At 36.5% G+C, this 17,677-nt stretch overlaps 2 protein-coding genes across 2 annotated transcripts in view; both read right to left on the bottom strand.

The window, feature by feature from the left end:
• Window positions 1-3,435: 3,435 nt before the first annotated feature.
• On the bottom strand, window positions 3,436-8,925 carry wdr55 (WD repeat domain 55). The gene is made up of 8 exons (XM_036588783.1): window positions 8,824-8,925; window positions 8,431-8,573; window positions 7,335-7,435; window positions 6,679-6,766; window positions 6,285-6,464; window positions 5,610-5,709; window positions 4,545-4,714; window positions 3,436-3,973 (listed from the first exon to the last, which is right to left on the bottom strand). Exons 1-8 carry the CDS (start codon window positions 8,890-8,892, stop codon window positions 3,619-3,621), a joined length of 1,206 nt encoding a protein of 401 aa, XP_036444676.1. The 5' UTR covers window positions 8,893-8,925; the 3' UTR covers window positions 3,436-3,618.
• A 5,591-nt stretch (window positions 8,926-14,516) lies between these two features.
• The window catches only part of chm (CHM Rab escort protein), a 42,636-nt gene continuing 39,475 nt past the window's right edge, over window positions 14,517-17,677 (bottom strand). The window contains exons 14-15 of the mRNA XM_036587818.1: window positions 16,192-16,349; window positions 14,517-15,851 (exon numbers count right to left, since the gene is read on the bottom strand). Coding sequence (XP_036443711.1) covers window positions 15,585-15,851; window positions 16,192-16,349 — 425 coding nt within the window. The 3' untranslated portion in view covers window positions 14,517-15,584. The remainder of the gene's footprint in view (window positions 15,852-16,191; window positions 16,350-17,677) is intronic.

Genomic DNA, 17,677 nt, shown 5'->3' with positions numbered 1-17,677 from the left:
CACATTTGCTAAAAACCTGCAGAGAAAAGACGGAGTTTCCTTTTGGCATTTCTTTTTTCTGACATTGCTGATTTAACCATTGTAGGATTTGCATAGTGCAGAAAAAGCAAGCAGTTCCTGTGTGTAATCATACTGCAAATTATTCCTTTGCCTGTAACACTCAGCAGTTTCTTTTAAGTAATTTGTCTAATTGGTAGTAACGCAGTAGCACATACCTAACAAGGCAAAAGGAAGAGTTTAAAGATTCTAGAGAATCAGACACACTGGAGAAAGTCAACAGTCAGTTCACTCACCACCCTTTAGTTTGCATACAGTCCTAAGAAGGCTTATTACAATGCACTCCTGTTCAGAAGTCACAAAAATGTTGTCAGTAAATCTTGTTTTATGAGTATTATTATATTTATGGAAGTTTGAGTGTTTGAAATTTTACTGTTGAATCAAAATGAAAATGGGGGCAGGTCAAAACCACCAATGGCAAAATCTGTTCCTGAATAAAAACAAGTTGCAACTGCTGGTGTTCATCACATTGCACTGTGATGTGGAAATAGAATTTCTTATTAGGAAATCATAAATTGCTACTTCCACAGTTTCCTTCTAACAATCAAGCAAATGATTATCATACCACTATCATACCATGCTGTAATTTTTTTCTGAAAAACTTAACAAGACATTTAAAGCAATAGTGAACAAATTTGGAAACAAATCTCAATGGATCACATCTCATGAGTCACTCTCACATCTCAACTGAATCTGACCCAGTTTCTCTTTTATTGTGAAGTATATAGAATTCCATAGTTTTGCAGAATTTCACTCAAAAGACAATGTTATGCATTCATCCTCATGGGAAGGAAACCTCAAGTCACACTTCCATTTCCAGACATCATATGCAGTATTGCTGTTGAATGCAGATTTGCATCATTCACTCACGGGCAGTAGAGGCACCAGGGCTATTGTTTTGAATGGGCACCCCACGTTCACAGGTGGGGCGAAGCTTGAATTTCATTCTTGCAAACGGAGAGCTACATCAAATGAAGGAGTAATCATAATTACTTAATTAATTACTTACATAATTAAGACCTCAGAACGGAAAACAGTGAAACTGAGATACATAAAACTAAACTTTTGAAATTGCTTAAAAGTCTGGTTTCCGTTCTAGCAATTCTAAAATACACTGAGGAACCACAATGACATTGTGATATTATATTGAATAATATTAGGTCACAGAAAATGAAGAAATGAAGCACAAAAATGTTTGATTTGGTGGTGGTAGTATGAGGCAAGACTGAGGAAGGGGAGAGAACTCAGAACTTAAGAACTCTGAGAACAGTAATGTTTATTTTACTGAAATAATATTTTACTTGAGTATGGTAAGGCTACTTTACCCACTTTTGCTGAAAAGTATTGTTTAGCCAACTTCAATTATATCAAAGGGGCTAGGGTTAGATCTACTTAGAGTTTGGAAGCATTCAGCATTGAGGGAAAAGTAAGCTATGTTCTGGTGCTGGATACAAATACTTCTATCATTTAGAAAGTGTGAATACAGATAGGTCCCAATGCATCACATCATGGTTAAATAAATTAGAATTGCAGAAGACAAAAACAAACAGCACATGTGAAGAACAAAACCCAACACTTTTCTGGGATGACTATGGACGACAAAAAAAAAATAAAAATTCACAATGCTGAAAGCATACTGTGAAACATGGTGTAAGTAGGGCCATCTCTGGTCTGGATAGCTTACTGCAGTCATAGCAATGTCTTTGTCACATCTGTAACATAACATTATAGCACAGTTAACATATACACCTCCATTACTTTTTTCCCTTCAGCTGCAATTTTTTTCCTGAAAACTTCATGCAATAAAAATTATATTTTTGTTGGGGACTACAATACTGTGCAAAAGTCAGAGACAACTCTTGGGCAAGTTATTCATTTTCCAGAAGATATGTCTGAAGAGATTAACCATAAAATAACCCACTTGCATTAAGGAAGGGTAAAGTCAAAGGAAAAAAAACTGGAGCTCAAAGTATTTCTCACAGATATAGAGAAGCGCAAGGTGTGGTAGACTAACAAAACTCTTTGCAGGACAGAAGAAAATCAAGTTCCAATCTTGCTTATGATTTGAAAAAAAAACCACAGGTGCTTCTGTCTATCCTTCCACTGTGAGAAGACAACGCTATGTCTGAAAGAATGTGTAGCTGTCAGTCATCTGTTACTGAGATAAGGAAATAGACACAACCCCCCCCCCAAAAACAGATAAAACAAGTAAGAGTCCAGACATCAAATTCACTGAATGCGTATGATCATCAGAAGCAGAAAATGTAACCAACTATGAACTTTAAAGCTGTGGAAAATTATCCATGCAGATTTCTTTGAAAAGCTGAAAGCTAGGCTAAGGGTGGACACATGAAGTACTAAAATTTGTGAATTTAGGCATAGTTATTGAAACTCGTGTTATTTTCTGTCAAGTCTATGTCTGCTTTTACTGACGCTGAAAACTTACTAAAACTTTCTGTCTGGGAAAAACATGATCTGAGTTTTGCACAGTACTATACATCTATTGCTTCTGGAAAATATTCCATCAGAACTTCTGTGTGTCGTTGTAAAACCCAAGTCAATATCTAGGCACAAACTGATTGTTTATTTTGAGAATCAACTGTTTGTATGGCCTAGTTGACCCACTGGTCAAACAAGCAGTGCAAACAAATTCCACAAAGACTGCACTTCCAGTGGTGTACAGTATATATAGAAAACATATAGATCACTGTGTTGGCACCAATCTTTCTAAGCTCAACTGAGAAGGATTTGAACTGTAAGCCTGAATGATTTATATGCATACGATCCATGGACATCTGGCAAAAACAGAAAAAAACAGGCCACAGCTACAAATACAACATTGCTTGTTGCCTGCCTGAAAACGTTTAAAGGTTCTTTTTTTCATGTCAACTATTTAAAACGGCAAACGTTACATTAATGTTAAATAGTTGATATGGAAAAAAAAACCTTGCAGCATCAAAGCCTACTGAGCATTTTTAATGACCGCCTTGCAGCAGACAATGATTAAAGTGAGTTAACTAAACTTTAGCTTGTAAATAAAAACTAGGAAAAACAATACATAGGTAATGTAATTGATAAAAATAACTGCAGCACATAAAAAGAAGCCCTTCGGTCACTCCCACTGTCATTGCCAGATGCTTGAGCTGTATCTAAAAGTATATGGAAGAAGACTTCATCAATAGTATCCAGATTACATCACTAAAACTCACACAAAAGCATTCAGCTTCAAACGCTGATACATTTCATAGGCTTCTAATAGGAACAAGAATGGCTAATAAAATACATGTGAACAACTACATAATTTTTGTGGAAAACAAAAAAATAAAACCACAAACACACAAAAAAGCCATTCTTTCAGCACACATTTAACAACTAACCTAACGTACAGGTAGATAATGACAATGCGGCTCCTTGGCTGCTCAAGCGTAGACAGAACAAATATCCACATAATCACACAACAAAAGCAAATGCACCAATGGCAGAACTGAGGTCTTTGAAACTATGGTTGTATGACACACCTTAATTATACAGTTCAACTGAAAAACACTGAGCACATAAAAATCAGTCACTCCCACTGTCACTGTCATCCTCTTCATCACTGTCATTCTCTTCATCACTGTCTTCTTCTGTTTTATCAGTTTTCTCATTTGTATCCAGTAGTCCAGAAAAAAAATCCCCTCCTCCACCAAATGCCTTACTACTAAGTGCCTTGAGTCGTCCGTCTTTCTTCTTCCGTCGTCGGTAATCATTAATTGACGTTTTGGGCAGACTGGAAATGTCCCAGAACTTTATGAGCTGGTCGTGAGCACAACTAGCAACAAAGCGCGTGTCCCGTGAGCAAGCAATCTCTTCAATAGGCTCACCGGCATGTTGACCTACGCTGCCAACTACTCGGTTGGGCAAAATGCTGATAGCTCTGGGGAGGTAAGAAAGCGAACACAAAATTGACAGTCTAAAACACATTTAATGACAATCAAAAATCTCACAATACGACCATAATGTTTAATTTTAAGAAAAATACCCCACTGTACAGTAATATATGTAATAATATATATAATAATATATGTAATAATTCCTAATATAACATAGGTATTTAATTCCTTTATACAGCACTTATATACTCTTCATAAAATCGTTTCTTGTTCCCTTTCTTGTGTGCTTGTTGTCACATTAAAAAGTAAAACCAAGGAAATGTAAATCAATTGTTCACTGTGAAAATTTTAAGCATAGTGATATAATTTTTTCCATATTATTGCCCACCCAATAACAAATACAACAGATACAAATGGGAAAAGAAAAATGTTACTGCTTGTACAAAATACAGAAATATATTTTGAAAAACACAGAAATTAAGAATTTTAGTTTTTTAATCTTCATATTACAGAAGCAAATAGGAAAAGAGAAGTGTGCATCAATCTTTTCCTTACAATTAATTCTTTACAAAATAAGCATACATCATTGTTTGTCCCCAGTGCAAGCCCTCTTACCTGATGACTCCATCCATAGAGGCAGCACAAAGTAAACTGTCTGTAATTGGTACAATGGAGTCAATGGACACCGCCTGGACAGCAAATCGGTCACTAGTGGCCCCAAATCCATTCCAGTTGAAAATGTATATTGTCCCTTCACTGGACCCGCACACCACTTTTCGGCCTCTCTGTTAGTTAGGGAAAGGAGGAGTTAAGTTGGCTTTGCCAGGTAGATCTATTAAACATCATCTTATTGTTGTCCTATTAGATGCCACTCCTGTTACAACTTTTGAGCTACAGCCACCATACTTTGTCCTATCTGGGAAAACATGTTTCTTGCACTCTTTTTTTCAGATATCTTTTTCCCTGTCACTTTTATTAATTTCCTCATAAACAACAGTGGGAACACAATATTCTGCTTTTGATAGTTGTAGCTTTAAAATTTAACAAAACTGGACATGTTCCCCCTGGTTTCCAGTGTTCAGTTTTATAAATCTATGTTGATGGTCTCTTGTGGAATGTGTGCTTCCAAAATAAGATGCAAAAAAAAAAAAATTCTGCTTCCATGTCCAGGTTAAAACAAAAAATCCACAAAAATAGAAAACACATTATTATATGAATTACAAACAGGAGTTTTAACATGTTCCCTGATAATTTTATAAAAACATTTTCCCCCATGACCTTAATTGTTAGTATTCTGGCTGTAATAGCTTCATTTAAATCTAATCCTTCTAAAGCAGAGGAGCAAAGAGGAAAATGATAATGTGCAGAAACGCCTAAATACCTATAACAAGTAAACAAGCTGTGCAGTGGTAAAATAGTCTCAGGCGAGTTACAACATTACACATGTTCTGCTCATCAGGTCTTTGCATTAGAAATAATAGCCCTGTGTTGGGACACTGCAGCATTGCGTTCTAAAAGCTACTTTGCTGTCTTGTTCTATGTCCCATGTAAGCTTGTGGAAAGTCATTTTTGAGTTGTCATACTTCAGAAATCCTTTTTTCACAAACAAAAACCTTGGCTTCTTCTAACAGGAGTAAAATTTATTGCAAGGGATTGAAAAATGGACTGAGAATGACTCACTTTCATAATGGAAACAGAAGTAAGATCTCCATTCTGAAACTCAGAAAGCAGTTCAAATCTTCTCCTTTTTATGCTGAACACACCCATCGTTCCGTCACCACTGAAAAAGATCACAATCAGAAAAAGCCCTCAAAATATCACATGTACACCAAACATGAAAACAATTGCCTTCTCTCCTATTTATAGACATGTCTTAGTATTTTGATATTCAAAAGAGTGGCTCAGCACTTTGTATACCTAATTATTTAAATCTTCAAAATACAACTACTAATGTCAAACTGGGTTTCATAAAGGCCACAGCTCTGCAGAGATAAGCATTTTCCCTCTTCTAACACTCTGCATTCATCTCATGAAGGCCTTGTTAATTAGCTGATCAGATGAATAAGGCAGAAGGTTAATGAAACAGAAACTCTGCAGAGCTATGGCCTGCTAAGACTGGAGTATGGCCTGAATATGCCGTCATGTTAAAGGTTAATAACATATGAAAGCAATTACTGGGGACAAGAACTAGTCCCAAATACATTTCTTTCATTTAAGATTCCAGATTCGGCATTTTAAGAAGAGTTCAGAACAACAACTTCACAATGAGCTGCTACATATAACTGCTATATATTTAATATGGCTGAAATCTGAACAGTCTTTCTAGGGTACAAGCTGTGCCTGTCAGCACAGTACCTGGAGGTAAGCAATGTCTTCTTGGCCTGATCGACAGCAATATCACTGATGTAATCCTCGTGGTGTTTCAGAGACATGAATGAAGTGCCTTTTCTCATGTCCCACACTTTCAGTGTGCCTTCATCGTCACCAGTGGCAATCACATTCTCATCAACTAACAGCAAGGCATTGATGGGTGTGCTAAAAAGGAGTACAGAGCAAGTTAAAAAATGGACAATTACAATTAGCTCACAATACACAGAAGGTGAGTAGAGCAATTACTTTATGTTGACCTATAACATGAGTATGTGCACTTTTTTAAGCTTTTCAGTATAAATTAAATTCACTTTATCACACTGCAACAAGTTCTCATAATATGACTGACTTTTCAGGACTCAGTAGACCAAGTTAATACCTGTGAGCTTTAGGAATACGTGTCACAAGCTTTCCAGCTTCCACATCCATTATGTGAACAGCCTTGTCTTTGGACACACTGAATAATTCTGGGAAGGACAGAGGTATTTACAGAATATTTAAATATTACGCAAAATGCAAAGTACAAAGGAGTCACATCCTGAATATCTGAGATCTGTAAGCTGTTTTGCATATCCACAACTAAAATCAGTGCATACAATTACAAAAACTGCTCCCAGGATTTGCTAGAAATCAAGCTGTTAGCAAATGTACTAGATGTAAGTATTTGGAATGGAATCCTTGACAGAATTATCTAATCATAATTTACAATGATGTCAGAACTTAAGTAAACCATATTTTGCAGGTGATTCACAGCTTCAGTTCAGGATTGAATCATACCCTTAGCTTAAAATGAAGATTGTTGTGAACAGAATCAAGTGTGTCAGTGCAGGAAAAATGTGAAACATGACGCTCACATTCATTCTCAGATTTCAGAATGTTTGCATGTATTCCTGTATGGACCATTTCACCAGTTACAAAGCACTTAAAATGACTTAGGACCTATTATAATCCTTTTGCAGTTAGTTTGCAGCTCTTCAAGCTGCTGGTACCACTATAAACAAAATTTTACAAGACAGCGAATGAATCCATACTAACTTTCACCATCACTTGAGAAAGCAACCTTCCTGCATGACTTGAGGTGATGCCCAGATGACCACAGCTCTTTGTTCTCCCCCTCAGTACAAGAGTAGCTGTATCTGTAATACAGAAATACATATTTAGACAACTATGATGGATTTCTCTCATTTTTATCACTTCTCACTAAAATAGGTTCAGGGTGGCAGTTTTAGAATGGCAGTTCTCCACTGTCTTTAATTACCATAGTAATTTAGTGCAATACTAGGTTTTGCCAGGTTATATGGGTGTAATTCAGTTTCAAACAATCAACACTTAGTTAGTTTAAAGGGGAATTACAGAGTTTTCAAACTTTCTGCATCATGAAATTGTTACGGTGTAAAGAATCATTCAGAGAGGTTTAACATAAAATTCTGCAGAAACTTATAATGTCAGAACCGTTTACAGTGGTGGTGACAGGAACCAAATGTCCAAAGTATTCAATGCCTCTAAGCCACCTCACAGAAAGCTTCACTACAAAATGGTTATGAATACATAAACTGATGCCTAAGACATTTTTTACAACTGTTTTGAGCTTAGTTTTTGGCTTGAAATATAATATTTAAAAATTACATCCGTGAAAGTATTACACCTTAAGACTTGGGAGACATGTGTAGGTTCACTGGTCATTTTGGAAAAAATTAAAGTCTAAATTTGCTTTGTAGACATCATAACCCTTGGTTTCTGTCACCACCAGTGTCTATACAATACAATTTCACATCAAACCACTGTGAATTACTTTGTTTACATTTCAACAATCTAATTAAGAAGTAATTTCATTATTTACTAACATCGACTAAATCATTCAAATACAACTAAGTAGACAGCATTCTTCTCTACTTGTGCTGAAATGCATTACTGAAAAGCATCAAGAAGATGCAATAACTATCTTCAAGTGTTTCAGTGAAAGCACAATTTTTCTCTTACTCTCCCAGGCCACTAATGGAATACAAGAAACCTAATCAAACCCAGAAAATCAAACCTAGTTATATGCTAGAGTGTAGGATGTAAAGACAGTATAATGAACGTATCATTATCTCATACATTTCGCCACATGTCTATGACAAAGAAAACATACAAATATATATCTCCATCAATGTCTCCAGCAGCAAGGATGTCTTCGTTAGGATGGAATGCCAGTGTATTAACGATGGCCTCTTGCTTAATGTCTTCTGGAGTCTCTCGGATCTTCGGTGGTGGAGGCTCGTCATCAAGCTCGTCCTGATGATGTAAGGCAGGTGAACATTAAGGGACTGCGAATAACTTTAACAATGTAACACTGTACAAACGAATCATATCAACCCTGAAGGCAGATACTCTATTTTGCTACTCACTTCTCCAGATAACGCTAGCACGCTTAAAGAAAAACAATTTAGCATAAAAGGCAACACGAGCAGCAAGTACTACAAACGTATTACGTCATATACAACAGAAACTAGTGTAATTAGAAATCTACTGATAAAAAACTCACATTATGTTCTAAAACGCTTATTGTTTCTGCTTCGGGAGGAGAATCATGTGCCTCCTCGGGCGTCGCCATCTTGTTTGTAGGCTACTTTACAAGCTCATTTCCAAGTTAAAAGTCTTCTCTTGCTGTTTCATTTGAAGACTTTTATTGATCTAAAACAAAACAAAAATATGATCGTTATCTTTGTTCGTGTTTTTACTTCAAAATTGTTTTGAAGATTTTTACTGTTTTTCTTAACTTTTTGAATGTGTATTACTAAATAGTAATTTTAAAATAATATTTTTGCACAAAAATATGCATAATTTTAGTAGCCTAAAGGTCGCAAATGATAATCTTATAATTAAATTGTGTTGATTCTTGAGAGCACAAAAATTGTTCGTAAAGTTGTGCGTAAATTTTAATGGAACGTTGCCTACTAGGTTTCACAATTGATTGTATACCAGCTCAAAATAAACACTTGAAAAATGAGAAAAGAAAAGAAACACTAAAACGAACATTTAAATGTTGAAAATAAATGCATCTGATAAAAAATATCACTTTGTGGTTATGACTGCGATTAAACAGTTGTGCCACTAGGTGTCAATACATACACACATATAGAACTCAAGCTTCTACAAAAGTATCCTACTAAGGTACTAAGTACTACCAGAACTACACATAGCCTAGGTCTAACATGAAAACCTTTTATAAATATTGAGAAGATTATTTTCTATTTATTGTATGTGGCAGTGTTAATGAATTCTGACAGAAAACGATCAAATAAAAGTGACAGTCAGATTATGTAAAAAATGTAAAGTATCTAATTTTCAGTGGAAAAGCAAAATAAACATGCAAATTTGTAATTGCAATGTGACCATTATATAACTGCTGCATGTCCTTTGGCTACCATTTATAAAAATGCCATTATGGCTTTAGAAAGTGCAACCACAATACATGTCTCATCTTTTAATGTAGAATCATAATTCATTAATCCACATATGCACCTGAGATTACAAACCAGCAGATTACTTGAATAAACTGTATCAACATATATATATATATATATATATATATATATATATATATATATATATATATATATATAAAACATTGATTATATGAAATAACTATACTTTCTAGTAGAACCCAGTTACATGCAATATTGAGATGAATGTAAACCTGTTATTTTACACTTAAGAATAAGTATGGATTCTCTGAAGAACTACTTTAGTTATAAATCACATATTTCATATTGTAAACCTGCTTAAAATCAGTTTGGTTACAGAGTATTTTATGATTAGTTTTACATTCTGCTCAGTACTTAAAAACGCTTAAATATCTAATATATTTGCAATTTAATTTAAATTTGGTTAAAATTTGTTTGTGACTGATGTAACGTGTTATTTGAACATTAAATACTAAGATAACAAAACAACGTCTTACATTGTAATGTAAACTTTACTTACTTCTATGCTAGCACAACAAACTAAATAACTTTTGGGGCCCCAGAGTGGTGTAACTGCATGTTCATCCCCAACATCAGGATGTGAGTTTGAGCCTCAGTGATGCCATATCTGCAACTTAGAGCCCAAGAGGAGGAAACGCCTGGTGGAGTTCTGCGATGGAGTTCCAGCTAATGGAGACATTGAGTAAAAAAATCTATATTGTTACCATTTCTGAGATGAAGTGCTAAATAATGTTACATAACATACCTCATACTCTGTTGTGTAGGGTCAGTAATAATTGTTTTTGGCCAGTATCTACAGCTTGAATAATTTATTACATCTTAATCCTGTTTAACCGTTTTTATCTCTAGCAGGTCAACTAGAGCAGGTCTGCTTACTAATCTCCCCCCAAAAATACCATTAGCTTATTAGAGTTTATTCAAAATGCGTTGCCTTGGTTTGAAGTGTTGCTACCTGTCTGTAAATTACTCTATGGCTGACCAAAATACATCTACTCAAAGAATACAAACCTAAAACTCGGGACCGGTCAGCTAGCAGTACACAGAAAAATCCAGATTAAGGCATTTCTTCTTTCCTGTGCTTTTAGCATTTAAGCACTTTCTGTGTAGATATTCCACTTTTCAAAATTCCATAAATATTATATATAAAATTATATAATTTTAATGTTTTATGCTGTTTTTATTATTTTTTTTTAAATAAAGCACCCTTAAATGCCTTTATGCCTGTGTATGAAATGTGCTATAGAAGTAAATTTTCCCTGCTTTGCCTTAAAAGAGGTCACTCACCAAAAAACAAACAAACAAAAACATCCCTAACCAGCATAAAACCTTAAAGCATATAGTGTTTTCAGTGATGTCCCATAATCTAGTAAAATGTGGTACAGCCAGGAGCATCTCTTAGGTCCACAACAGTTGTGTACCAGAATCCCAAATTCAGCAGGAATCATTTCCCCACACTTTTGAATGGATCCCTGAAGGTTTCTCTTGTTGAATGTCCCCCATAGTGAGTTGAAGTGTGAGCCCCCACTAGGTGTCTTGCCTGTGGCACTTTCTACCCTTTTACGTTTGAATGTCAAGACTCTCCATGCGGAAAATTGATTCCCAATGATACTACTGAGTGCCTGGGTCACTCAAGAGAAGAAATATAATCTCACTCCAAAAGAAAACCTACAAAATGAAACAGAAATGGTGGAAATAAAGGATTTTCATGAAATTATGAAGATAGTACGTAAATTTAAGCATGAAACACCAAACAAAAATGCATGAAAAGTTTAGCTGTAAATAAGCACCAAGACCCTGTTAATGCTTCTGTCCTAAAGAGTTACTTCACAGTGCTGGGTACAACATATTCAGTATAATGGATACTGGAGGCTAAAACATTAGGCCTAGTTTTGTAATGTGCAACACTATGATCCAGCAGTGGGGTCAAAAGCAAGCATTTAGCTACACTCCACTTTTAAATACCAGCATACTCTACATGCAGGATTCAGTGCCACATATACTGCAAAGTGTCAAGGGCATGCTTCATTCCAGCAATCGAACCATCTAGTGCACCTTCTCCAGGCTGGGACTAACCTGGGCCATGTGTTGAGCTGTAATTCATTCCCCCACCGAATGGGTAAATACCCTCGGCAGAGCCCCTATCAAATTCCTGCAAAACAAAGACACAGAGCACTTGCAAGGGACGACTGCACACTCCCAGCCATAATGAGCCATCTGTTCAGCCATGGCAGCACAAACCAAATGTCATCAAACTGTGAACCCCCTCTCTCTCTTTTTCCACCTCACCATCATTGCAGGTAAACAGTTAGGACTGAGAGAGATCCCTGGTAATGTTCAATGTGTAGTAAACAGCTGTAGCAGTACAGTTCGGATTGGAGATTGGCCTGTGGAAATGTGTTTTGATCAAAGCACAGCAGAAAAAGCATGCATTTATAATCTTAGATAAGCTGTGTTTACTGTGATTTATGATTTGATATATGATATATATATGTATATATATATATATACACACCGATCAGACATAACATTATGACCACCTCTATGTTTCTATGCTCATTGTACATTTTATCAGCTCCACTTACTATATAGGTGCACTTTATAGTTCTACAATTACAGACTGTAGTCCATCTGTTTCTCTGCATACTTTGTTAGCCCCCTTTTACCCTGTTCTTCAGTGGTCAGGACCCCCATGGATCCTCACAGAGCAGGTACTACTTGGGTGGTGGATCATTCTCAGCACTACAGTAACACTGATGTGGTGGTGGTGTGTTAGTGTGTGTTGCGCTGGTATGAGTGGATCAGACACGGCAGTGCTGCTGGAGATATGCTGATCTAAAAGGGGGCTAACAAAGTATGCAGAGAAACAGATGGACTACAGTCTGTAATTGTAGAACTACAAAGTGCACCTATATATATATATATATATATATATATATATATATATATATATATATATATATATATACATATATATACACACACACACGTAAGAGCTGTCCCAGTAAATCAATTAAAACGATTGCTTAGCTTAACTAAAATTACAGGCTTCCTAGTAAGGCTGTACAACTAATAATTTTAAATTCAAAACAGTTATTTGAAAGAGCACAATTTGAATTATACATCATTAATATTTTAGGACTGCCTGTATTTGAAGCAGCAACCAAACACCCACATGATGTCTATATAATAACACAGCCAACTACTACTAGAAGTCTGACATAATCAGCTTTTATGGCACAAGTTAGAAAAACTAGATATGCTAGATAAACTACATATGCCGTATGAGCAAGCACTGGCCTTCAGTACTGAGTTCTGTAATACTGTGACCAGCCATACATGCCACCAATGCAAGGACTAACTTAATTTTGATGAGCAGATAGAAATGGATGATGCTAGCATTTGATAACAATGCTGACAATATTCAAGAATTAAAAATGGATTTTTTTTATTTCATGGTTATCTGAGAATATCATGAAATGCCCTTTTGCTACTCTTGGTTCTTGTAACAAGACTACAATAGCTCTTAACACAGTTTGGACAAAGCATTTAAACTTGCTACTAATTGATGAACAGGCGGTTGGAATTTTTCAGAATATTACTAGAATGTCTTGGGATCTGAGATTTAGACTCGTACAGTTCAAAATCCTGCGTTGATTCTACTGGTCACCTTGTAGATTATACAAGCTAGGTCTACAATCACCAGAATATTGGTGGTGGTGGGATGGGAAGGGTAGCTTGGTACATGTCTGCTGGTCCTGTACAAAAGTTCAACAAATCTGGCTTTGTGTTCATGATTATTTATTTAATCAATTCACTTCAATCAAATATTTTGAGATCCTGTGTCCACAGATGAAGGACTAGAGGATCACCAACACAAACTGCAGCAATAGATGAGCTATCGACTCTGATTTTACATCTGTAAGATGGACCAACAAAGTAGGAGTGTCTAATAGAGTGGACAGTGAGTGGACACTGTGTGTGATCCACTTGTACCACCACAACACACACTAACACTACCACCTCATCAGTGTCACTGCAGTGCTGAGAATGATTTGGTCAAACAATGATTTTAAACAGCATCAAAAAAAGCCAGTTTTTACTCTTTAATTTTAGACCTACCCTCCTAATTGTGAAAATAGAACAGCAATCAGATCAAAAAACAAACGTTTAACTGTTTCTATGAGCAGTTCTATATATTGTTCTTGGTTTGCACAGTCATTGAGCTTCCATATCATATCCATATAACCTGATACAAATACAAATCTTTAGAGATCACTTGCCTCTCCCATTACGATTTTTAAAAAAAAATATCCAAGTTAAGAATTTTATTGCTGTCTGATTTTCTATACTGATTTATCATGATGTATGTCAACCAACAATAGAGGCTTAGGGCTTCATCATCACAGCTTAATTTATAAGATAATCACAATTTATACAATTTATATAAAACAGTGTATGCATGGCCTTTCAAAGATTTTAGAATCTCTGGAGAGCTACGAATGATTTGTCATTGTTCAGTTAATTCCATTTTTATTCTATTATTCCATTTTATTCTAAAAAACGCTGACTATTTGAGTAATTGTCAATATCATCAGTCAACTATTTAATTACTGAAATAATCAATAACCAAAATAAGCAAAAACCCTAAATAAGCAACAACCCTAATTTGCACACATTACACACACCTACATTTACCATTTTATAGAAAATATTCAAATGGCACTACATTATGTTAAAAATCACAAACACCTTTCAGTTTAATCATTTAATGCCCATAAACATTTGCAAACAATAACAACGGCAATTCATTCTGAAGCCTACAACACAGAACGACAAAAGAGAACAGTAAATTATGGTACAGAAGCTGAGGACCACCAAATCATTTAAACCAAGTTATAAAACAAAGAGTGTCCTTGGCAATTGAGTCTTCTAAGGCTTAGTGAAACAACCAAATAGAAAGGGCTAAAAGCAAACCCTTGCCATACATTCTTCAAAATACTTAAGCATATGCTAATTTGGCAGAGAGACATGTGAAGTCTGACTGACTAAATCTTCAGTGTGCAGTGTCCACTTCGACAGGCACCTTGGTTGAACCACACAGTAATGTGTATAAATTTACAGACATTTATTTACTAGAACTGTGCAAAAAAGGTAAGTCTTAATATGAACAAAGCTAAAGGGATCAAAAAATTTTAAGTGGGATAAAAAAAAGGCAAAAATAAAACAGAACTAAAAATGTTTACAAACCCCCTGAAATATATTTGAAAATATGCAAGCTTATCTTAACTGAACTAATGTACACAAAAATTCTTTTTTGCCCCCCATTTTTCAATTAAACAAAGCCTTTTTCAAGTTGCAGGCTGCTATTAGATTTGTGTACTAAGACTGTTTTGTTCAGGATAATAAGACCACAGCTCTGGTTACAGGAGCGGACAAAAGGCAGATGAGGACTACATAGCTCTGGCCCATTTAAACAGCACACTCCCTTCTCCCCTACAAGAGATAAGACAATAGTAATTCTGTTGTGCACAGTGTGTAGAGATTATTTTGATTTTCCTTTTTCATTTTTATTATTTTTTTTTTTGCAGACAGTAATGGAAGAGTGTTTGTGAAAATCCATATATCCTCCTCCACAGGCATTCAGAGGACCACAGAATAGACAGAAGGACAGAAGCCAATCACTGGTCACCAACCCTCTTCCTGGCATCTTTTAACTACCTTTAAACTCTACAGAAAGGTAGATCTCCAGGACAAAGGCTGGTGGCGTGTGGTGCTGGGAAGAGTTTTGGTGAATCATTATTAAATGAGGAGGGAGTGTCTATTCCTTGGTGGGAACCTCAAATTCAGAGGTAGTTTTCTGGGCAACACTGTCTGAACTTTCAGCAGGTTCCGTGCCCTCTGCCGGTTGGCCGTTTTGCTGAAGCCCACTCTTTCCTTCAGTTCCAGCCCCCTCTAGATGACTGGTCTCGTCAAAGCCAGGCCCTTCTCCCTGTGCACCATCGCCATCGTATATGATGTCCTCAGGGTTTGGTGCAGGAGGACAGAACTCCTCATCTGGGAGGAGCTGACGAAATACTGATTCAGCCTACACACAAAGATAAGGACAAATTACAGCACAATTAATCTGTCATTGTTTGACAAGAACTGAGTTATGCACTGTATTTTCTCATTAGGTTGAACGGGATTCTTGCCTGTAAAGTTTATCAAATCTCGTCCACAGCTACTATGAAAGAATGCATTTGTGGACTGAACATTGAAAGGTCACTTACATAAGCAACTAATCTTTTTAGCAAGGCAACTTAATTTTACTTTAACACACAAATGCCTTACACATTCTAAAAAATGATGATAATAATAATTCAAAAATAAAATTTCAAGTTTTAGCATCTCCTCCAAGCTATATTATCGCCCTCTGTTGGACATACCAATTTAATGGAGTAGTTGTGGCCAAGGCTGGCATCAGGGCCAGTGCAGACATGGACATTGCTGGGAAGACTGTAGCAGCTGCTGTCCAGGCTGGATGTGTCTCGCATGTTGAAGTACATGACCCACAATGCTGTAGGCTTCTCACTCTCCACAGAACCTGGACACAATATAGAAATTATCGATACTGCACAAACCGAAGGAATTTTAGACCACTAATGTTGTCTTTCTGAACATATCTAATAGATCTAGTACACTCTTAAAAATAAAACAAAAAAAGTGCCACAAAGCATTTTTGGGCGATGCCCTAGAGCCAGGCCTGCCACACAATCCTATCCGGCCCGTAAAAGTTTTTTAATTATCTACTAATGTTAGCCCTTTTCACAATGTGTTGCACTACAGTCCCCAGCATGCACTGCAACGTAATGTTCTCTGACTCTCCTACCCCAACAACAATCTATGGAACAGTGGTTATACCTCAATTCTACACAAGTCATACCAGTCATAACACCAGTCAGATCACCAAAATGCATTTCCGCAGCAGTTCAACCAATATAGACACTTAACATTAGCTCAGCAGCTCGGAAATTGAGCCCAAGTCTTAATGAACTTACAGCAAAGAAAGGATGCTAGGTGTCTAGTTCAAGCAAAAAGGCAGGTTTAAAAGACTGAGCACCTGGGGAGACAAACATAAGAAACCATATAAGAAACCATTATTGCACCGCTAAAACGCTTTGCACCACACAGGCCTGCTCTGGGACGGTTACCAGCTGCTTGACACCTCCTAAGGAAAACTCCACTTGCAGGGGCTGCTCAAACAACGCAGTCAACCGATGGTAGCACCATATGCACTTCCAAAATCATACTTAATTCTTAGAGAAATAGTAGACACATGATTTGAAGTAGTCTTGCCTGTTTCTCTGCATTCTGTTGGCACCACAGACCAGTGTGACTATATGGTCAAACATAAGAAGACTGTGTGTATGTGGGTCTATGTGTCTTGTTGAAAGTGTAAAGCTGTCAGTTGGTATCATTACCCTTTAAGTACATGAGCTCTCCCACTCCCCTCCTCTCCAAAGAAAAAAAATGAAGAGAAAAGAAAGGCTAGAAAAAGTGGGGAGAGAAAAGGTGTCAGTCTGAAATGTCAGCACGGTCATTACCCAAATGTCACACAATTATGACGCGTGTTCCTTTTCCTGCCTGAAGTGGCCCAGTGATTTGCTTAATTTAGGAAAGGCGAGGGGGAGAGAGGTGTGGCGACATCAATGTTTAACGCCACTTCAAAAAGACCACCCATCCCTCAAAAGGAAGAAGTGCAAAACAATAGCATCTAACACAACTTGCATCCTCACGGCACAAAACTTGGCTGCATGACCTCCTCTCCTGTAACCTTTTGCAAAATGTGCCACAACTTCCTCCTACCTCAAGCATATCCGAAACAATCTACTGATTTACAGCTTCAGCATGCGTCAAGTCAAAAACCTACAT

Source organism: Colossoma macropomum, unplaced genomic scaffold, assembly GCF_904425465.1.
Source record: "Colossoma macropomum unplaced genomic scaffold, Colossoma_macropomum, whole genome shotgun sequence".
Taxonomy (NCBI): domain Eukaryota; kingdom Metazoa; phylum Chordata; class Actinopteri; order Characiformes; family Serrasalmidae; genus Colossoma; species Colossoma macropomum.
This window is presented reverse-complemented; position numbering and strand designations above follow the sequence as displayed.